Source organism: Triturus cristatus, chromosome 7 (assembly GCF_964204655.1).
Source record: "Triturus cristatus chromosome 7, aTriCri1.1, whole genome shotgun sequence".
In the NCBI taxonomy this organism is placed as follows: Eukaryota; Metazoa; Chordata; class Amphibia; order Caudata; family Salamandridae; genus Triturus; species Triturus cristatus.
In genome coordinates, this window is record NC_140590.1 from 1,481,301,651 (window position 1) to 1,481,321,932 (window position 20,282).

The following is a 20,282-nucleotide window of genomic DNA, read 5'->3' on the forward strand; positions in this document are numbered from 1 at the left end:
ACAGTATGCAGGTTTATACATTTTTTTTTTTAAAAGCTGAAAGAAAGCGCGGTGTCCCTGAAGCTGACGCTGCGTTCTTCTTAAAAGCAATAATTAAATAAAAAAGCATTTGCAATGCAATCGGTTTTGCCTTTAGGACCTTAAATGTATTTAGCTATGTAGCACATTAGCCTGGATGCTGAAACATCTACTGTTCTTTAAAATGGAGGGAATGTAAGCACCAAACAGCGTGACAAGCCAGGTATGGGAACACATGGAGAGAAATATTGCCTTTCAGCGGGAAATGGTATAGTCCAAAGCTCTGTTTTAATATAAAATCAGAGCCTTCGGTGGTCATATCACAGAAAATACAAGATTTGAAAAAAATATTATTGTCTACGGGTGCTCGTGGAAGACAATTTCCATGGACTGGAATCTAGAGAATGCTAAATTGATTCTGGTATTTTACTGACCTCTGCTTGTCGTTATCTATCGAGAAAGTTAAATAGAGGCAGTAGCCAGAAAAATAAAAAAAGAAAGTCTCTCAGCAGAAAGCAATTCTGGTATTTTAATGACCTCTGCTAGTCATTTTCCTCACCTTATGAATACCCCCTGCGCCAGCATACTGCGGGAAATTCTTTCCTAGCTCTCCCACGTCGACGAGGACGTCACAATCTCACGGCTCCACTCGCGACACCGTATGACATCATCGGAGCCATAAGAGGACCTCATCAGCATGCTGACGTCAGTTCCACCCATTTTTTCTGTGCCACTGAGGCAAACGGGCAGACCGACACATTTTCAAATGCAAACATAGCATACCAAATATATACACATATATAAATTCACAAATGCATACTCAATAAAGACATAGAGAAATATCAACTGAATAAGCATTTCTCATTATTAAAACAAAAACATGATGAAGACATATTAAAATAAAACATTTTTGGTAGAAACAGGTGGACAACGGGGAGGCGGGCGGGACAGTGAGGAATCCACAGGCAGATACTGTATCCACCAGAAAAAGCGTTACAGAAGGTAAGTAACTTGTTCTTCTGATGGATACTTCAGCCTGTGGATTCCTCACCTTATGAATAGATTCCTAAAGCCGTACCTCTCCTGGAGGAGGGTGTCCACCTGACTAGACCAAAAAATCTTGCAAAACAGAACAAGCAAAATGTTCATCCCTCCTAACCTCAGAATCCAAGCAGTAATGCTTCGCAAAGGTGTGGAGGGAGGCCCAAGTTGCTGCCTTACAAATGTCAACAACAGGAACACCTCTAGCCAAAGCAGAAGAAGTAGACTTAGCTCTAGTGGAATGAGCTCTGATACCTTCAGGAAGGTCCTTCTTGGCCAAGGCGTAGCAAATCTTGATGCACAAGATAATCCACCTGGAGAGAGTACTCTTGTGCACAGCCTTGCCTTTCATCTTTCCAACATAGCCCACGAAGAGCTGATCGTCCAGCCTCAGATCTCTTATCCGATCCAAGTAAACGCTGACAGCTCTCTTAGGGTCCAAACGATGCAGTCTCTCCTCCTCCTTGGAAGGGTGAGGGGGAGGATAGAAGGTAGGTAAAGTAATGGATAGGCCCAAATGAAAAGGGGTAACCACCTTGGGAAGCAAAGCAGCCCAAGTCCTTAAGACCAACTTAACCCCGTGAATGGTCAAAAAAGGAGGTTTTAAACTAAGAGCCTGATGCTCACTTACCCTCCTAGCCGAGGTAATGGCAATGAAGAAAACCGTTTTAAAAGAAAGAAGCCTCAACGGGCAAGTATGAAGAGGCTCAAACGGAGAACCCATTAAAAAATGTAAGAACGAGATTCAAGTCCCACTGAGGCTTAATGAAAGGAGTGGGAGGGAATTTATTTGTAAGGCCCTTGATGAACCTCATGACAATGGGGGACTTAAACAAAGACGGCTGGTCCGGCAAACACAGAAAAGCCGACAAGGCCGACAAATAGCCCTTAACAGTGGCTACAGTACAAAATTGCTGTGCCAAAGAAAGTGAAAACTCCAAAATATTAGACAAACAGGCCTTCAAAGGGTCAATGTCTCTCTCTCCGCACCACCTAACAAATCTGGACCATCTGGAAGAGTAAACAGACTTAGTGGAGTGTCACCTGGACGATACAGTAACACCCACTATATTCAGCGGAAGAGAGAAGGAACTCAGGTTGCCCTGTTCAATCTCCAGGCATGAAGGTGCAGGCTCTGGATTTGGGGGTGTAGAACCTACCCCTGCGACTGCGAGAGGAGGTCTGCCCTGAGAAGGAGACTGAACGGAGGATGCGATGAGAGGTGAAGTAGATCTGTGTACCACACTCTTCTTGGCAAATCCTGGGCGATCAATATGACTTGGGCCCGGTCTTGGCGAATCTTCCTCAGAACACGAGGAATCAATAGTATGGGAGGAAACGCGTAAAGGAGTTGCGAGCTCCAATCCAGCTGAAACGCGTCCCCTAGCGCTCCCCGCATTGGATACTAAAGACACCAGAATGACGGGCAGTGTGCGTTCTCGTGAGTGGCAAACAGGTCCAACCGAGGTGATCCCCACATCTGAAAGACGCGATGGACTACCTCTGGATGAAGACGCCACTCGTGATCGGCTGAGTAATGCCGACTGAGACTGTTCGCACGAACATTCAGCACACCGGGCAGATGAATTGCAAACACACAAATTTAATGGTTCATAGCCCAGGACCAGAGCCGCAGAGCCTCTCGACAGAGACGATATGACCCTACACCTCCCTGTTTGTTGATATACCACATCGCGGTAGTGTTGTTCGTCAAGACCTGAACCGACTGACTGCGATGGGAAGGGAGGAAGGCCTTTAGTGCCAAACGTATCTCCCGCAATTCCAGAAGGTTGATGTGAAGCAACCTTTCCTCTGGAGACCAAAGAGGTTTGACCTCCAGATCCTTCAGATGAGCACCCCACCCTAGAGTGGAGAGATCCGTGATCACCGTGGCCACCGGAGGAGGAGACTGAAAGGGCTTTCCTTGAGACAGGTTGCCCTGCACACTCCACCAAATCAGCTCCGCTGCAGCTTCTCTGGAGATTTTGATCTTCTCCCCGAGATCTCCGTTGTGCTGATACAACTGCCTGCGGAGGCACCACTGGAGTGCCCTCATGTGCCAGCGTGCATGGTTGACCAACAGAATGCAGGAAACAAACAGACCAAGCAGGCAAAGAACCTTCAGGACTGGAAAGACCGCTCCATCGTGAAACAAAGGCATAATTTCCTGAATGTCGAGAATACTCTGCGGAGGAGGGTAAGCTCGACACACAGAAGTGTCCAGTATTGCCCCTATGAACAGGCTGCGCTGAGAAGGCACCAGGTGAGATTTGGGTACATTTATTGAGAAACCCAAATTGAACAACAGATGAGTTGTTACCTGCAAGTGGCGCGAAACCAACTCTGGAGACTCCGCTTTTAACAGCCAGTCGTCCAGGTAGGGGAATACAGGAACCCCTGAACTTCTGAGATGAGCCGCCACCACTGCCATCACCTTTGTAAAGACTCGAGGCGCGGAAGTAAGTCCGAACGGAAGGACCGCAAACTGGTAGTGTTGCAATCCCACCGTGAACCGGAGATACTTCCGATACGACCTCAGGATGGGAAGATGAAAATACGCATCCTGAAGATCGATGGACACCATCCAGTCTTCCTGTTGCAGCGCAGGAAGAACCTGAGCCAAGGTCAAAATTTTGAACTTATCCTGTCTGAGGTAAAGGTTCAAAATCCTGAGGTTCAGGATTGGCCTTAAGCGACCGTCCTTTTTGGGGATCAGGAACTACCGGGAGTAGCAGCCCTGACCCCTTTCCTCCGGAACCACCTCTATCGCATCTTTCTGAAGCAAGGTAAGAAACTCCTGCTATAAAAACAGTAAGCGGTCCTCTGAGCACCAACCCTGGAGAGGAGGATAAGGAGGAGGAAACTCCAAAAAGGGGAGGGCGTACCCATTCTCTACAAGATCCAAGACCCAACGATCTGACTTGAACAGTCTCCACTCTTGTAGAAAATGGGAAACCCGACCTCCAACTGGACCAACATGTTCTAAGATGAGGGATCTAGAACTGCTTTCCTGATGTACCAACGGTGGCGGGAGGGGAAGTAGAGGAAGAGGAGGAGGAGGATTGCTGTCGAGCTGCACCCTTGAGGCCTCTTTTATTCCTCTCTCTGTATGACTAGTACAAGGGATTCTACTGTTGCTGGCCCTGTTGAGATTGCTGATGGCCTCGAAAGGAAGCCATTCTCCCAAATCCACAATACCGCTTGTAGCCGTAACACGACCCAGCAGTGTCCAGGCCTGATTGAATCACCTGACGTGCCACAGCCTGCGAATCCGAAAGGCCATCCATGAAATTAGCCCAATCCTCCTCAGGCAACTTAGGAGCCAGCTGCATGACCGAGTCCATTAAAGCATGGCTATATCTCCCGAGAAGACAGGTAGCATTAATGGATTTAAGAGCCATACTTGAAGAAGAGAACACCTTTGCTGCCTGCTCCATCTTTTTAGAATACCTATCACCGAGAATGGTAGGGAAAGAACCAGAAGACTGCTTCAAACAAGAAGCCTGGACAACTAGACTTTCCGGAGTAGGGTGAGAGGATAAAAAAGCCGGATTACCAGGAGCAGGCCTGTACCTTCTATCGATGGAGCGAGAAACCGCAGGAGCAGACAAAGGCTTCTGCCACACCTCTAATATAGGTTCCGTCAAAGCATCCGTAAAGGGAAGCAACGGTTAAGTAGTAGATGAAGAAGTATTAAGAACTTCAGTAAGAATGTTACTTTTCACCTGAGCCGAGGGAAGCTGTAAACCAAGCAAATCAGTCACCTTCCTTATGACCACATGATAAGGAGCAATGTCTTGCACAACACCAGCATTAGCAGATGGGAGATTATACTCAGGCGAAGTATCCAATCCACTAGCCTCGCGGAAGCCCTCAAACTCATCCATAGAGTCAACGATCTCACCTTCCTCCTGATTCTGTGCATACTCCTCCTCTTCAAGGATCCTCTGCGCCTCTCTCCTAGCGCGCTGCTTAGGAATCGGCGTCGGCTGCGCCACATGCGATGTCGGTGAAGCCATCAACGACGTCGACGGAGGAGCATCGGCCTCGAATCTCAACGCTGATCGAACTCGAGGCAGAGCCGAATCAACAGCTGAAGGAGTCCGTGGAGCCGGAGTGGAAGACCTCGGCGCCAGGAAATGCCAAGCCAGAGTCGACGGCAAGAAAGGCATAAAGGGTGCCTGAGGATAAAATTGAGGAACACCCAAGTTAAAGGCCGAAGGACCCACGGGGCCCGAAGGCACACCGGATGGGGCAGAGGCCCTGGCAAACATGCCAATCATCGCATTAAGGAAATGCGAAGAGTCTGAACCAGGAGCAGGAAAAGCAGGATATGGATCTGTACTTTCCTGAGACATCGCTGGAGACAGTGAGTCTTCATGCTGCGAAGAGTCTTTCGAAGCCAGCGATACCGGAGCCGGAGATAGAACCGGTGTCACCTGAGGAAAAGGAGATGGTGAAACAAAGTCCTTCCTTCGAGGCCGTTCAGCAGGAGTCGGCGACCTCGACCTCGAGGCCCTGGCCTTCGAAGAACAATTTCGAGAGCCATGCCTCCTCTTGGACTTCTTATGCTTCCTCGACTTCGATGTATGGAACGACGAAGACTTCGCCCTCTTACGACCTCTCTTCTCCTTTTTGGCTTTAGCCATGAACAATTTAGCCTCACGCTCCTTAATGGCCTTAGGATTCATCTTCCTGCAGCTTCGACACTCCTCGACGTCATGATCCGAAGACAAACACCAGAGGCAGTCTTCATGCGGGTCCATGATTGACATATGCCCACCAATGTCTCTGTAGGGTTTAAATCCAGTCTTTCTGGAAGTAGTCATCAGGAACCAACAAGAGATACAAAGTTTTCCTCAAAGGAAATGTAGAGCCCTAAGAAAAACCGTTAAGCGTCGACGGCGCGGAAAAAAGGGAACTAACGTCAGCACGTCGACGAGGTTCTCTTATGGCTCCGATGACGTCATACAGTGTCGAGAGCAGAGCCGTGCTATTGTGACGTCCTTGTCGACGTGGGGGAGCTAGGAAAGAATTTCCCGTGGAATGCTGGCACAGGGGGTATTTATAAGGTGAGGAATCCCCAGGCAGAAGTATCCATCAGAATAGGTATATACTAAAGTATATACAAGAGGTCTCGATTGCTCGACCTAAAGAGGAGGGAAAACAAGCAAATAAGAAGCAAGCAAATGAGATTGAAAAAAAAGCTAACCAATGGTACACAGTAGACTGACCCAAAGCCTACTCTAGGTATCAGTACTGACCACAATAGGTTTTTGACAACAAATAAATGCTGCCTCTAGGCAAAACCTAAAAAGGCATTAATTACTCAATTTTTAGAACTTAGCCATCTGTTTCTGCGTCATTTGTAGGTAGGGGGTAATGCTCATCTGCCAGCACAAAGCATTTTAAATTCATATTTCTTGTGCTATCATTACATAATAAAATATGAAGTTCAAAGTATTCTTTATGAATCTATGCTTAACCTTATCCTTACCATGGTAGCCACCACCCTCCCCACATAGACTGGGTCATTCCTACGGGAATAGTCTTTGACCGGATCCTCTTTGTATTCCACGTTCCGATCTAGGATAGCAAGGCAGATATTCAATATGCTTTCTTCAAACTGTAAAAGAAAGAGGCTGGGTGTCAACAAAATTGATTTCTTCCAGATAGTAATTTCCCACCCTTCACCATCTGCCTTGCGGCAGTGAGACATCAAAGACAGACCCCTGTATGGGCATACTTGCAATATCTGGGCAGGAAAACATCATTTTCTTACAGCAACAAGCAATTTATTTGTTATGCTACTACCCTGAGTAAAATACAGATGCAGCATCTAATTTTTCCACTTTATATATTGCAGAAACCATGGACGCTCAGGTTACTACCCTTAGTATTAGGTGCTATGTGCATGTAGTTAGTAGTAGGAGTAGTAGAAGTGCTACTACAAATAAGAGATGCGAAACCTCTGCTATGAGTAGTAGCACTACTATTCCCAGTAGTATTGCAGTAGTAGTAGTAGTCATTGTAGTTGTATTAGTTGTAATCAGCTAACAAACTAGGATTCCAGATTGCATCTTAGCTCAATGTTTGCTCGCGTTTTTAAGTCAACAGGGACTACATTTAGTGTCTGGCCCCTTGAAGAAAGCCTTGTATTTACGGTTAAATTTTAATAGTGCCGATATATAATTTATCAATGTTCTTACTGCTGACTAGGCTATATAGATGGAAAATGATTAGTGAAATGGGAATCATTGATCACGGAAAATTGGCTGAAACTGCCTATGTGCTGTATAAGACCAACTCATATTTTTTGTGTTGCCATTTCATTAGGTACACCATTCACTTACCTGTCCATAGTTCCATCCCTGTTCCAAAATAAAGTCTTCTAGTCCAAAGAATATTATTCCATTGTCATTCAGCACGTACTCTTGCCTTGCTTCCTCATCATCCAGAAAGACATCGTCATCTTGAAACACAGGTAAAAAGAAGTGTTACGGTCAGACTCAATACCTGCAAATATCTTCTTTATCTATTTTTTTCGTTTGGAAGCGTTTCAATTTGAGTTTGCTCCCTATCAAGCTGTCTACTTTATAATGTAAGGAATATTTGATCCTAATAATTTAAGTGCTAATAAAATGAGTGTGTGGACTCCAGAAATTGCATAGCTTAACATTTCTCCAAACCCCGTTTTAGCCATCTTGATTTAAACACACACCTAAGTGTGAAACAAGCTTCAAATTGCAGATGTTATCTGTCTAATAGTCAATGGTCATAGAATGCAGGCGTCCCAAATAGCATCCGTAGACATAGAGGTGACGATTCACAGAACTAATCTGAGATAAAATCCTAGACTTACTACTTTTGGTATTAACAGAAGGCATTTAGTTGTAGTAAAGTTAGGACTCCTAACTTTACTACTACTAAACTGAGACAAAATCCTAACTCTATGACTTTCTGTATTCTCAAAAGGCATTTAGTCGTAGTAAAGTTAGGAGTCCTTACTTTACTACTACTAAATGCCTTCTGTGAATACCAAAAGAAGCAAGTTTAGGATTTTATCTCGGTTTAGTAGTAGTAAATTTAGGAGTCCTAACTTTACTACTATGAAATGCCTTCTGAGGATACCAAAAATAGTACGTTTAGGATTTTATCTCAGATTGGTTCTGTGAATCGGCCCCAGAGTGTTTAAAAAAATAGTAGTCCAACCGCCACTTGCGGACTAGGGGGTATATTCACAAGAACGTGTGATAAACAACACCAAAAAAAGTTAACCCCTTGTGTGCTCATGACGAGCTCAGCTTGTCATGAGTCAGAGTGGAGCTGTGCTCGTGGCTCGTCATAACGGCTGCGGCCCACCCACGTGCAGCAAATTCCCTGCCTGTGCGGCAGAATTAATCAGTGGGCGGGTCTGTGACGATCTCAGCTCGTCATGAGCACAGCTCCACTGTAAGTCATGACGAGCTAAGCTCGTCATGAGCACAGCGGCACCGCGGATCTCCCCTCCCCCCGCACCGTGGGGGAATTACTCCAGCAGCCAAGGGGTTATCGCAACTTTACAACAAGGCGGTACCATGCGATAGTCTGCCGACACCACCGACAAAGGCCGCGATACAACCACCTCGATGGAGATAAAAACACAAACCACAAGATAAAAAAAACGGCGATGGGACAAAGCGCAATGAGGAAATCAGCGATAGGCAGTACTTTGCCTGCAACACACACCTGGCAGGCAGGACAAATCACCATAAAAGTAGAAAAAGCACCCAAACACAAACTGACCAACACCCAAGCACCATGGAGGCAGCCGGAGCAGGCGCAGAGGATGAGTGCAACCCCACAAGCACCCCGGACGACCAGCCCGGGACCTCGGGGACAGGGAACGGCAAGAACAAGAAGAAGAGGAAGACAAAGTTCAGTCCGCAGGCGAACAGGATCATAGTCACGGAGGTGATGGAACACAATCAACAACTGTTCATCACCTCCAACGTGTCATTGGGCACCAAAAATGGAATATGGCGGGACATCGTGGACAAGGTGAATGCCGTCGGAGAGCACAAGAGGACAATGGACGAGGTCAAGAGGCGATGGAATGACATCAAGCGAAAGACCAAGGAGAAACTCGCAGCCAATCAGAAGGCAGCAATGCAGACTGGAGGTGGGGGCCCAGCGCCACAGCTCGTGCAGGATGACAGGGAGAAGCTGGTGTTGACAGTCATCAGTGTGGCTGCTGGATCGGACACTGCTCAACAGGACACAACACAACTGCAACAGGGTGAGTGACCACCAGGTACAGGGGGGCCGGGTGGAGATGGCCACAATGGCACACATGCACATTCAAGCAGAACACAGTGCACACCCTCATTGACTCTGGGTCATCGCCCAGATCTACAGACTGTCACAATGTACAATGCCATACTGTCTGAATGTCAACATGTACCATGCGGCTACATACATGTGAACACATTGTAATACACCATCTCCCCTTCACATTGCAGGGCCACCGTCAACACCCCCTGCAGAGCAGTCCCAGCCACTCTTCACTGATGATGTGGAGGACAACCCCAGCATCGACGCACAAGCCCTCCTAGACATCATTGACATCATCCGCGACACACCTCCAGGATCAGGGCAGCCCAGCTGCATCGAGGACACCCCACCCTCCACTGTCCCCCGACACACTCCGATGCACTCACCTTGGATAGCGATATGTACTGCCTTATCCTGTTTGATGACCAATGACACGGCGACCAGGTTGCGGACTGTACCCTTCCTCTCCCGCAGTAATTGTCATCCCCGGATGGACTCTGGCTGGCCCTCCACGTGCCCATATTGTGTAGTGTGCTTGGCATGGCCCTGTACCACTCCAGCTGCAAAACTGCACTGGATGTGCAATAACCAGCCAGTAATGCACTGCTGTGTCATGTCTTTCATCTACCAGGTATGAATGTGTGGATGAATGTACGGACAGTGATTTCCCTTGCCTCAATGATGCTCATCCTGTGGGATGCCAGACAGAGGGTGCTGCATTGCCTATTGTGTTCCAGGTGCCGTGGACACTGCAACAGGGACACACGCATCAGTTACTTCCTTGTCCGAACATGGACTGAGCCACACCCAGAGTCCGCGAGTCATTGTTGCAAGCCCTGCACTGGTCCAGCGTACGGCAGGCCAGACCACTCCACTTATGCTCTGAGGGGGGGCCCTCATTGCTACCCGTCACAGGCGTTCTTGCTGGTGGTGTGCAGGTCACTGGTCTAGTTTTCAGCATGTCACAGCCACTCCCTGAGGGCAGGTTTGCACACACACACCACACCCATCCGGCACAGGTGTCACTCGCCATGTGACTCCGCCAACATAAGGGGCCGACAACGTCACATTCCCCTCTGCCGGTGGTGACTGGATGACGGACGCTTCACGGTTCTCAATCTTAAAGGGCCCATGAGTTGTTGCGCACAGGGTGGTTGGAACCAGAAGCTTTGCGGCTGGCACAGGCACCCCGCCACGGGACGGTGACTTTGGGTGCACTGAGGTAGGGGCACCTGAAGTGCTGAGTGGGTGCCCTGCTGGACCGCAGTGTAGGTCAGAGCTAGCGGGCAGCGCGGGCCTACCGCCACGTGGCGTCGCTTCCGGGATCACGGAGTTAGTGGCACCTATTGGGCTGAGCAGATGTGCAGCCTGCATTGATCCTCTGCCATGGAGCAATCAAGACCCAGCACCATACGTGAGACCTGGTGGCCTGCGGAGAGGGGCTGCATGATGTGGAGGGTGCCATGTCAGCAGGACCCGGGCTTGTGGCTTGCAGCGGCACGTGGTGGAACCTCTTTCATGCACACCGGTGACAGAAGGTGAGCAGTGAGGCCTGGGTGTTCATGGGCGGACATGCTCCGATGGGCGGCGGGAGGGGCTGGGGTGCATCTGCCCGGCTGCGCAGGGGTGGGCAGGCGATGTTGTCTTGTGCAGTTGTGTGTACTGTGCCAATCATGTATCTGGACTCTGTTTCAGATGACGGGTCTGTCTCAGATGTGTGACCAAAAGTTAAGTTGGAAAGTGGTTAGAGACACACCGGTGGCAGCAGGTGAGCAGTGTGGCCTAGGTGCGCAGGGGCGGCACTCTCTCTCTCTCTACCCCTCTCTTCTTCTCTCTCTCTCCCCCTCTCTTCTTCTCTCTCTCTCCTCTCTTCTTCTCTCTCTCTCTCTCCCCCTCTCTTCTTCTCTCTCTCTCTCTCTCCCCCTCTCTTCTTCTCTCTCTCTCTCCCCCTCTCTTCTTCTCTCCCTCTCTCCCTCTCTTCCTCTCTCTCTCCTTCGCTCTCTCTCTCTGTCATTTGATGTGCGCAGGACACACCTTCTCATCATGGTTTTTGTCTTGCAGGCTGTGACCTACGGATTGTCCCAAGGGGAGCCACCATGTGTCTTAATTTCAGTTCTGTGTTCCTTTTAATAAAGTTTAATCTGTTGCTACGGAAGTGAATGTGTGATGCTCATTATTGTGACGACACATGCATGTCACCAGTTGTGATTGTGCGACATCATGCGGATTATTTCGTACATGTTTAGGTGTTGCTGATGTGGCATGTCTTTGGTCGGGGTGCTGGGGAGGGGGGGGTTTCCTGGGAGTGGTGTGGGCAGGTGTTGTGGCCCTTTCGGCCTTCCGGGCTGCATGTTCAGTTGCCCGGGTGCATCTGTTGTTCTTCAGGTGTGGCTGTGCTCCCTTTTGTGGTGCAGGCTGCCATCCAACTTTGCACCAGGTAAGAGCAGGTGTTAGTTTCCTGGTGCTAACGCGCCTTATCGCCGGTTTTGTGTTCTTATCGCCGATCTGGCTGGCTGTTGAGAATGTTGAGGTGTGGTGTTGTTGCGGCTTTTGGCACGTGAACGTCTATTCTGCATCTCATTAGCGATATCAATGCTATTCCATGGCTGGCTTATGTTAAAAAAGTCTTTCTTGCCCTAGGTTTGAGCACACACTTCAACTCTTCTGAAAATATAGGTCCTCAGACCAAGGAGAGGGTTAAAGAGATTTTTGCTTAAAATGAAGAAGACGCCAGTTTTGAAAAGCCTCTGGGCTCTTGTAAAATCATTAATTATACGCAAATTCTTAATGTTTCTGGTACTGAATCATATTTAACTTGGTTTGCCAACCCACAACCAGATTTTGTTTGACAAGGCTGAGGGGGAATCATTAGCGCACAAAACGCCGACACCGCCAGGATTCCCTGCTTACTGCCGACACCGCCAGGGGTCTCTGCCTACTGCCAACAGCGCCAGGAGTCTCTGCCTACTGCCAATAGCGCCGCCGCCACGGGACTACAATTCCCGAGGTCCTTTGCGGCGGCGCGCTCTGTCCACGTCACGGCCTCGCCCGGAGGCGCATTAAAGAATCGCTGAGGCTGGCGGAGCGGGGGGGAATCCTTAGCGCACAAAATGCCGACACCGCCAGGAGTCCCTGCTTACCGCCGACACCGCCAGGAGTCTCTGCCTACTGCCAACAGCGCCAGGAGTCTCTGCCTACTGCCAATAGCGCCGCCGCCACGGGACTACAATTCCCGAGGTCCTTTGCGGCGGCGCGCTCTGTCCACGTCACGGCAGCGCCCGGAGGCGCATTAAAGAATCGCTGAGGCCGGCGGAGCGGGGGGAATCATTAGCGCACAAAATGCCGACACCGCCAGGAGTCCCTGCTTACCGCCGACACCGCCAGGAGTCTCTGCCTACTGCCAACAGCGCCAGGAGTCTCTGCCTACTGCCAATAGCGCCGCCGCCACGGGACTACAATTCCCGAGGTCCTTTGCGGCGGCGCGCTCTGTCCACGTCACGGCAGCGCCCGGAGGCGCAATAAAGAATCGCTGCGGTCCGCCTCGCGGGACGCGTGCAGGACGCGCCGGGCGAAGCCCGGGCAAAGGGCGGGCCGTCTGTGGCCGTCCGTGGCCAGAGGAGGCCGGGCCGGGACACCCCCCTTGGATTTGCTGTTTTCGACAACCTATTTGCCCAGGTGATCGTCAAACATCCGGGTGTTTGTTACATTGACTTGCTTTGTACTTTTGCCTCTGGGGGTGTTTTAAATTGTGCAAATATGAATAGACGTAAGGGCGCGGTGGGGACACTTGATGCATTCATGATCAGGGCAGAGAGCTTACTCACACACAAGATTGAGCTAACTGAGCGGCGTTTATCTTTAGATTTAATAACGGCTCAGCGGCGCTCTTCTTTGGAAGCCTTTACACAGGGAGACATTTTACATCACCGCCTCTCTGTGTCACCTACCCTACCTCCTACGTCTGTGGCATCTTCTCCCCAACCCTCCCCCTTAGTAATTTCGGATTTACCCGCCGGTACCATTCCAAGTGGCCAAAAAGCTCGCACTAGATCACGCACTTCCAAAATAACTATAGAGTCTAAATCAAGTGGTCCGCCGGCCAAACGCAAAAGGGGCCCCAACAATAAATCTAATTCTCACTGCTGTTCTGAAGGCCTTAGTACTGCTCCACTAAAAATACTAGCTGCTCCTAATACTGTGTCCGTTGGCATTCAAACTGATGATATCATTAGTTCCCAAAGTAAGGACGACATTATGATAGCCCTGGAGTCGGGCTTGAGAGCAGTAGTCAGCCACTCTAAGGCCTTATTCGATAAAAACTTTGCCTCTTTACAGGAAAGACTCACACGTATGGAGCAATTGTTAACTCGGGAGTCAGTTTCTGATCCACCGGTTGATAATCGTAATCCTCTAATCACAACCACTTGTATGCCGGGGGATTCCGTTAACTTAGGTCTTGGGATGGCTGATGCTAATAATAGGACCCAGTGTCCATCTAGTAGTCGCAACATTCTTCTGCGACTGTTCCCCCCAAATATCGCACCACGAAGTAAGACAATTCCCCACAGCTCCAACGCCACCAAAGACTTTTCCTAATACCGAGACTCTGAATCTCCCCCCTGCCTCCTATCCTTATGTGATAGTTTTGGCTGGAGTTCCTTGCTTGTCAGGTGCGAAGAAGGAGTCATGGGTGGATCTTCGTAACAAATGCGTGGACTGGTTGAGGAAACACAAAGGGTTTGATCCGGCCAGATTACACAAAATCTTAATGGTGCGGAGAGTGGGATGGGTGGGTGAATCTGTCAAAAACATCACAGGCGATTGTATTGTTATAAATTTTTGTAGACCACACACTGTTCAGTCTCTAATGCGAACCCGTGAGTTATTGCCGGGCTTTAAGACGAATATATGTATGTTTACACTTGGTTATTTTTATAAACCCATTACTAACGCTAGTGTGCCCACACCCACGCCCCTTCCTTTGGTCAATCACTTCTTAGCTCTGTCTGATTTAGATGTTCCTGACTGACAACCAAGAATGAGTGCTGAACCTCCAGTCTCGTTACAGAATGAGGCCACTCCTGCTCTTCCCCTAGCACTAGTACCCGTTACTCAAAATAGTTTAGACAACCACCTAGGGAGTGTAGTGTCAAGAGTAGGCACCCTAAACGTTTTAAGTTGGAATGTAGCAGGCCTCCAGCAGAGGCTTTGTGACCCTGGGTGGGTTAGTTTTATTCAGAGTCACGATATAATCATGTTACAGGAGACGTGGGCCACTACAGATCTATATGTTAATGGGTTCCTGTGTCATAACATTTTTGCAACCAAATCCAGAATGGGCCGCCCTTCGGGAGGCTTATCTATCTGGGTTAATATTTCTGTTGGAGGCACCACCAGGGTTATACTAACGAACAACCAGAATTTCCAGGCTGTATTATTCATTCAGAAAATAAGTTTCTTTCTGGTCAATTTTTATAATAACGATTTTAGTTCATCACCAAATATAAATTTTATAAATCTTTTTAATTTTATCACCACTCTGGAATCTAGGCATGACTTTGATGATACTAGCGGCGTTGTGTTGGGAGGTGATTTTAATGCGAGACTTAATGCAGATTGTCCACCTATGGGGGAATGTAACCCGGCCCCTGGGTGCCAAAGGGGTGTGGAATTAACTTCCTTTTTGAACTCACATAATCTGGAGAATGCCATGGACATAATGGCTAACTGTCTCCCAACAGCCCCCCTAGTGCCCACATTTAGAGGTAGAGATTGCTCATCAATAATTGACTAAATTTTTATTTCTCCTGGGTTGGCCGATCGCATCAGTAAGGCTATAGTAATTCCTATGCCTCAAGGGGATCACAACCCATTAAGGTCTGCCTACAAACAATCCACCGCCCAGTATATAATAAGGAATGTGAAGCTAGGAACCTCTCCATTTGCTCAAACAATCTTAGATTAAAATGGAGGGGCATCAACGTTATGGGGACTTTTCAGACTCTGGTTAGTGATAACCTACCCCTTTTTCTCTCATGTCTGTCTGATTTAAATCCAAATTCTGAGGCAGTTGAGGATATTGTAAAGATTTGCTCAGCTCTTCGAGCCCAGCTCATGACTCCGCCGCGTACAGTCACGGTGGACAAGGGATGGTTGGACCATGAGTGTTCTCTGGCCAACCGTGACCTGCGGCGTGTTTTATCTTCCTGCCCGAGGAACTTGACCGACGTGAAAAATGCTAGGATTCGATATAAATTGGCCATTAGTAGAAGGAAGGAGGAGATCCTTGAAGAGCGTTGGGAGGTGTTAGCGCAAACCGCTGATCGCGGAAGGGGGGACATATTTTGGGCCGCGGTCAAAGATCTGCACTGTTCAGGTCAGCTCTTGACTCCAATGGACTGTACCATTTCCGGAGCTGCCTGGGTGGACCATTTCTCTAAGATTTATGCCGCCCCACTCTCAGCGATGGCTACTCCAATATTTAACCACCCTCCGTGGGTAGAAATATCATTATCGGAGGTGGAAGAGGCTATCGCTCAGAGCGAGGGGAATAAGGCCCCAGGCTCGGATGGCCTTCCTATTGACATTATTAAAGCCTACCCTGATTTGTGGGGCCCTCTTTTGTTGAATGTTTTTAAAAATTTAACTCTTACCTCTCCACCACCAACTTGGTCATCGAGCATAATAGTGGCCATTTTTAAAAAGGGCGATCGGTCCCAACCATCATGTTATAGGCCTATCTCCCTTATTGACAACACCCTAAACATTTTAGGCAGACTGCTGTATAATAAAATTTTGACCTGGGCTGAGGATAACCATATTTTAGAGAGTTGCCAGTTGGGTTTTCGCAATAAGGTTGGCACGGCAGAGCAGTGCCTTAACCTCAACCTTATTTTGGGCAAATATACTGTAGCACGTAAATCCCCAATTTACGTTGCTTTTATGGATTTATCTACCGCCTTCGACCTTGTTAATAGGTCGTTGCTTTGGAGGGCCTTATTGAAATATGGCCTGGACGAATCTATGGTTCATTTCCTGGCCTATTTGCATAGAGATCTGAAGGCCTGTATTAGGATTGGCCAAGGGGGTGAGGTGACTGAGACGGTAAGAGTCCACAGAGGGGTTAGACAGGGCTGCGTCCTAGCCCCTCTTTTATTTATTATTTATATTAATGGCCTGCACAAGCATCTGGTTTCCCTAACTGGCGATGTCCCTAAAATAAACGGCAACTACCTCCCCGCCCTGCTATATGCAGATGATGCGGTCCTTATGGGCCGCACCCCTAATGCATTACGCATTTTAGTGAATGGTTTCGTCGACCACATGGACTCCCTAGACCAATTTAAAAAAATCTTTTGTTATGTCCTGTGGCCCGAAGAAACGACATATTGGTAGCATTGTAGTGGGGACAGAGAGACTGGGGTCAACTAGTAGTTTCCCGTATTTGGGAGTGGTCTTTGCTGCGAACAACTCCTGGAGTGGGCATTTTGCCCACTCCAGGGGTAGGTTCTCAAAGGCCATTAACTCAATCTTGAGCCTCCACCGCCCTAAAAAGACCGGTGCGCTGGCCGCTACCTTAAAAATATATATAGCCCAATGCGTCCCGGTTGCCACATACGGAGCTGAGGTCTGGGGAACTGCTAGATGTTCATACATACTTGCTGAGGAAAATAGATTTTGCAGGAAACTCCTCTGTGCCCCCATTTCCTCCCCACACTACATATGCCATAAGGAATTGGGGTTGCATTTTATAGGGGACTTTATTCGTGCTCGCCCTGCTCTTTTTTGGCTGGCGATCTGGAAAAGCCCTGCCGCCAAATTGACTAGGGACATCATCGAGGATTGTTTATATTGTGATAAAGGCATGGTCATTCCTTGGCTTTCAGGGGTGCTGAGTGCCCTTCGCAGCGTGAATTTTCAAAATGTTTTCTTAAAGCCTACCACCACCAAGCTACCACCCAAGTCTGAACTTAAACAAGCACTTTATACGTTGTTCAGTGATGAAAGGGTCGCGAGAGAGTCTATGAAACCTAGTGTCTCTAGATATCTAGCTCGCAATCTTTTAACTTATCCCACACCTAGTTATCTAACTCTTCCAATGAGCTACTGGGAGCGAGGCCTTATATTCCGTCTCAGGGCAGGTACTATCAAGTATGCTCTCATTTTTCCGCAATGGAACTATAATGATCAATTTACCGAGCCATGCCCTTGTGATTGTCGGAGTGACCAAACAATTTTACACTTTTTATTCTTCTGCAAATTTTATATTAAATATATTAAATGGTTTTTAACCCCGTATTTTAAAAAACTGAAACCAATCAGCCTGGACCTTGCATTTTCGATGATATTGACCCTGGATGATCATGAACTTGTTTTTCGTATGAGCTCCTTCTTAAAAACTGTGGTTCGTGCCCGATTAACTATGTCTTAAAGTTTGTATAGATTGTTGTTTTTATCTTGCAAACAGCATCATATTGTGTATTTTGTAATGCTTACTGTATTTTGTGCTTTTATGGATTATTATTAATCCGAATAAAGTTTTTGAAACGAAACGACAAGGCTGAGATTAAAACTAATACATCATTTAGTCACTTTTACCTTGGCTGGCTCTTAGGTTGGTTTCTTCTCACAATGCATGTATGACAATGTTTCAACCAAATCAACTTTGCAGTTTATTCTATTTTACACCTTGTATTGTTCATTAAGGGTTCGATTTTTACGTCCTATCCTTTTGCACAAACATTTTACCTCAGACAAAGAGGGTTTAGACTATATCCAGTCCTTAGCCTCCCCAGAAATTTGTACTGCTACACTTAATTATATTACTGCTGCTGTGAAACTCAGGAAATTTTATGCAATGTAAAAGATTCTTCATTCTGATTTTTGTTTTTTTAAAACATATTTTATTAAGCATATCTATTGTTTTGTTGTTTTATTTGTTATTAATTGTGAATTTTGTATTTATTCTGTGTGCACTTATGACCAGTATAATGGTTGAATAAAGATCTTTGACTTGACTGAGAAGGATTGTAATATCACATGTGGTCACCTCTAACTGCTCTAGCAGTAAATCCTGAGGTCTGCAGGCACCCGCAACCTCTAAGAGACATTAGCAAGAGGTATAAATTCACTGATAATGACAGATGGGAGTGGTTTCTGATGAGTCTTGATCTTAAACTGAGGGCACAAATATGGGTGGACCCATTTCCCACCCAAAATTTCATTCTGTTAATTATGGGTATCCACATGCGGTGGTGGAAAAAACGAAAAAACTGAGACCTGAGGGATCTGCACTGCTGTCTCTCTTTTAGTTATTGATAAAACTGCTTTGTTTTGGGAACCACTGTGAGAGAAAGCTTTTATTAAAAAAAAAAATAAAAAAAAATAGTAATAGTAATATAGTTAAAAAGGCATGTGCATTGACAACATGCAAAGTGATATTAGACTGACAAGTCATTTAATTGTACTAAACAGCAGTGTGTCTACATACATATTTAATTTTGAATTTTATATATATCCTAAAACGATCACCCATTCAAAGCAATCCAAGTACACAGTGTGGCACTTGTCGGGAAGCCTTTATTCACAGGTAACAGCTGGGCATAATGCATTTCGTTATACCGCCTTCTTCAGATGCCAGATTCCACCTCCCCCCACTTTTGAATTTGCTGTGGCACTCCCATTGGAGGGAGATAAGCTGACCCTGCTGCTTGGGGCCACTACAGTCAATGCCTCGACTACAGTTCCCAGAATGCACTTTGATGGTAAGTAAAGCAGAAGGGTCTCTTTTGCTACAGTAAGCACTGAATAATTGCCTCGCAAAAAGTGGGGCCGTGTAGCAGCTGAATATATATATTCTATTAGTACTAGGCCTCAGAAATGTTTAGAGCAAGCCCCCTTTTCCAGTAGCTGTGTTAAATATGCTGAGATGTGCACCAAATGCTTAAAATTTGCCCTTTCCTGACATGTTTTCTTAAAGCTTCACATCACATAGCAAGAATGTTTTTGAATAATGTTACAGTTTAAAATGCTGTGCTAGCAACACTGTGCCTCATGGGAACAGTCCAGCCCGAACTGCCAAAATAGGTCCTCCCTGGACCGGAAACAATCATCCTAGGACCGGTTTCGGGGTTTCAATTGTTCTTTTTGAATAAGGTGTTTAGGCGGATTGACACCCACCGCGTGACACCGCCCCACCTGACTCTCTGCTGGCCACTTTTCAGGATTTCGGTGAGTTGGGTGGGGGGACTGGCACCGCTAGGTTCATCGCTCAACAGGCCGCTCACTCTGCTCACTCCCCTCAGGGCTGACACTCATGCTTTCCTTGCCATCGCCATTTTCACAGCTGAACAGGAAGCACCGCCTCCTGGCTTAATGTAGTTACATGAAGATTTATGAGCAATAACTCTCTGCTAGACATGCATGTTTGTATTATCAATCTTTACAATTGCTGGGTTGTATAGGAGCCCGCCGGCGCCTATAGGCTAGCCACTGTCCCTTTGGCACTGCCCCCGGTTTATGGTTTCCAGTTTGTAGTTGCACACAGGCTATCAAGGTATTAGTCGGAGCGCTCGTTTGCCCCTGACAGGGAGCTGTGGAGGATGTTCTTTTTATTGTGATGTTTTGGGTAAAGGCAACCAGGAAAACTTAGTTTATACCACAGCAGGATCCTCTGAAGACAGCGGTACCTAAACGCCTCTTGGGCGTGTTAAGCACACTCTCATGTAGCCACCACCCTATTTTATTAAATGCTGCAACACATAGGACCGCATCATAGGGGCAACTACCACTTCACAACCAGGAATGTTAGAGTCTCTGCTCCCCACAGAAGTGATATAAAATACTATCACAACTTAAGCAACGGAGCGGGCATATAGCTTTCCAGAAATAAATTCATTTAACTGAACCCG

The 20,282-nt window shown here is 47.3% G+C and overlaps 1 protein-coding gene across 2 annotated transcripts in view; it reads right to left on the bottom strand.

Moving 5' to 3' along the window:
• LOC146812219 (protein-glutamine gamma-glutamyltransferase 6-like) overlaps positions 1-20,282 on the bottom strand; it is a 379,129-nt gene that overhangs the window by 110,295 nt on the left and 248,552 nt on the right. For both annotated transcript variants that reach the window (XM_085619248.1, XM_085619249.1), the window contains exons 4-5: positions 7,413-7,531; positions 6,557-6,685 (exon numbers count right to left, since the gene is read on the bottom strand). In XM_085619248.1, the coding sequence (XP_085475374.1) occupies positions 6,557-6,685; positions 7,413-7,531 (248 nt within the window). The remainder of the gene's footprint in view (positions 1-6,556; positions 6,686-7,412; positions 7,532-20,282) is intronic.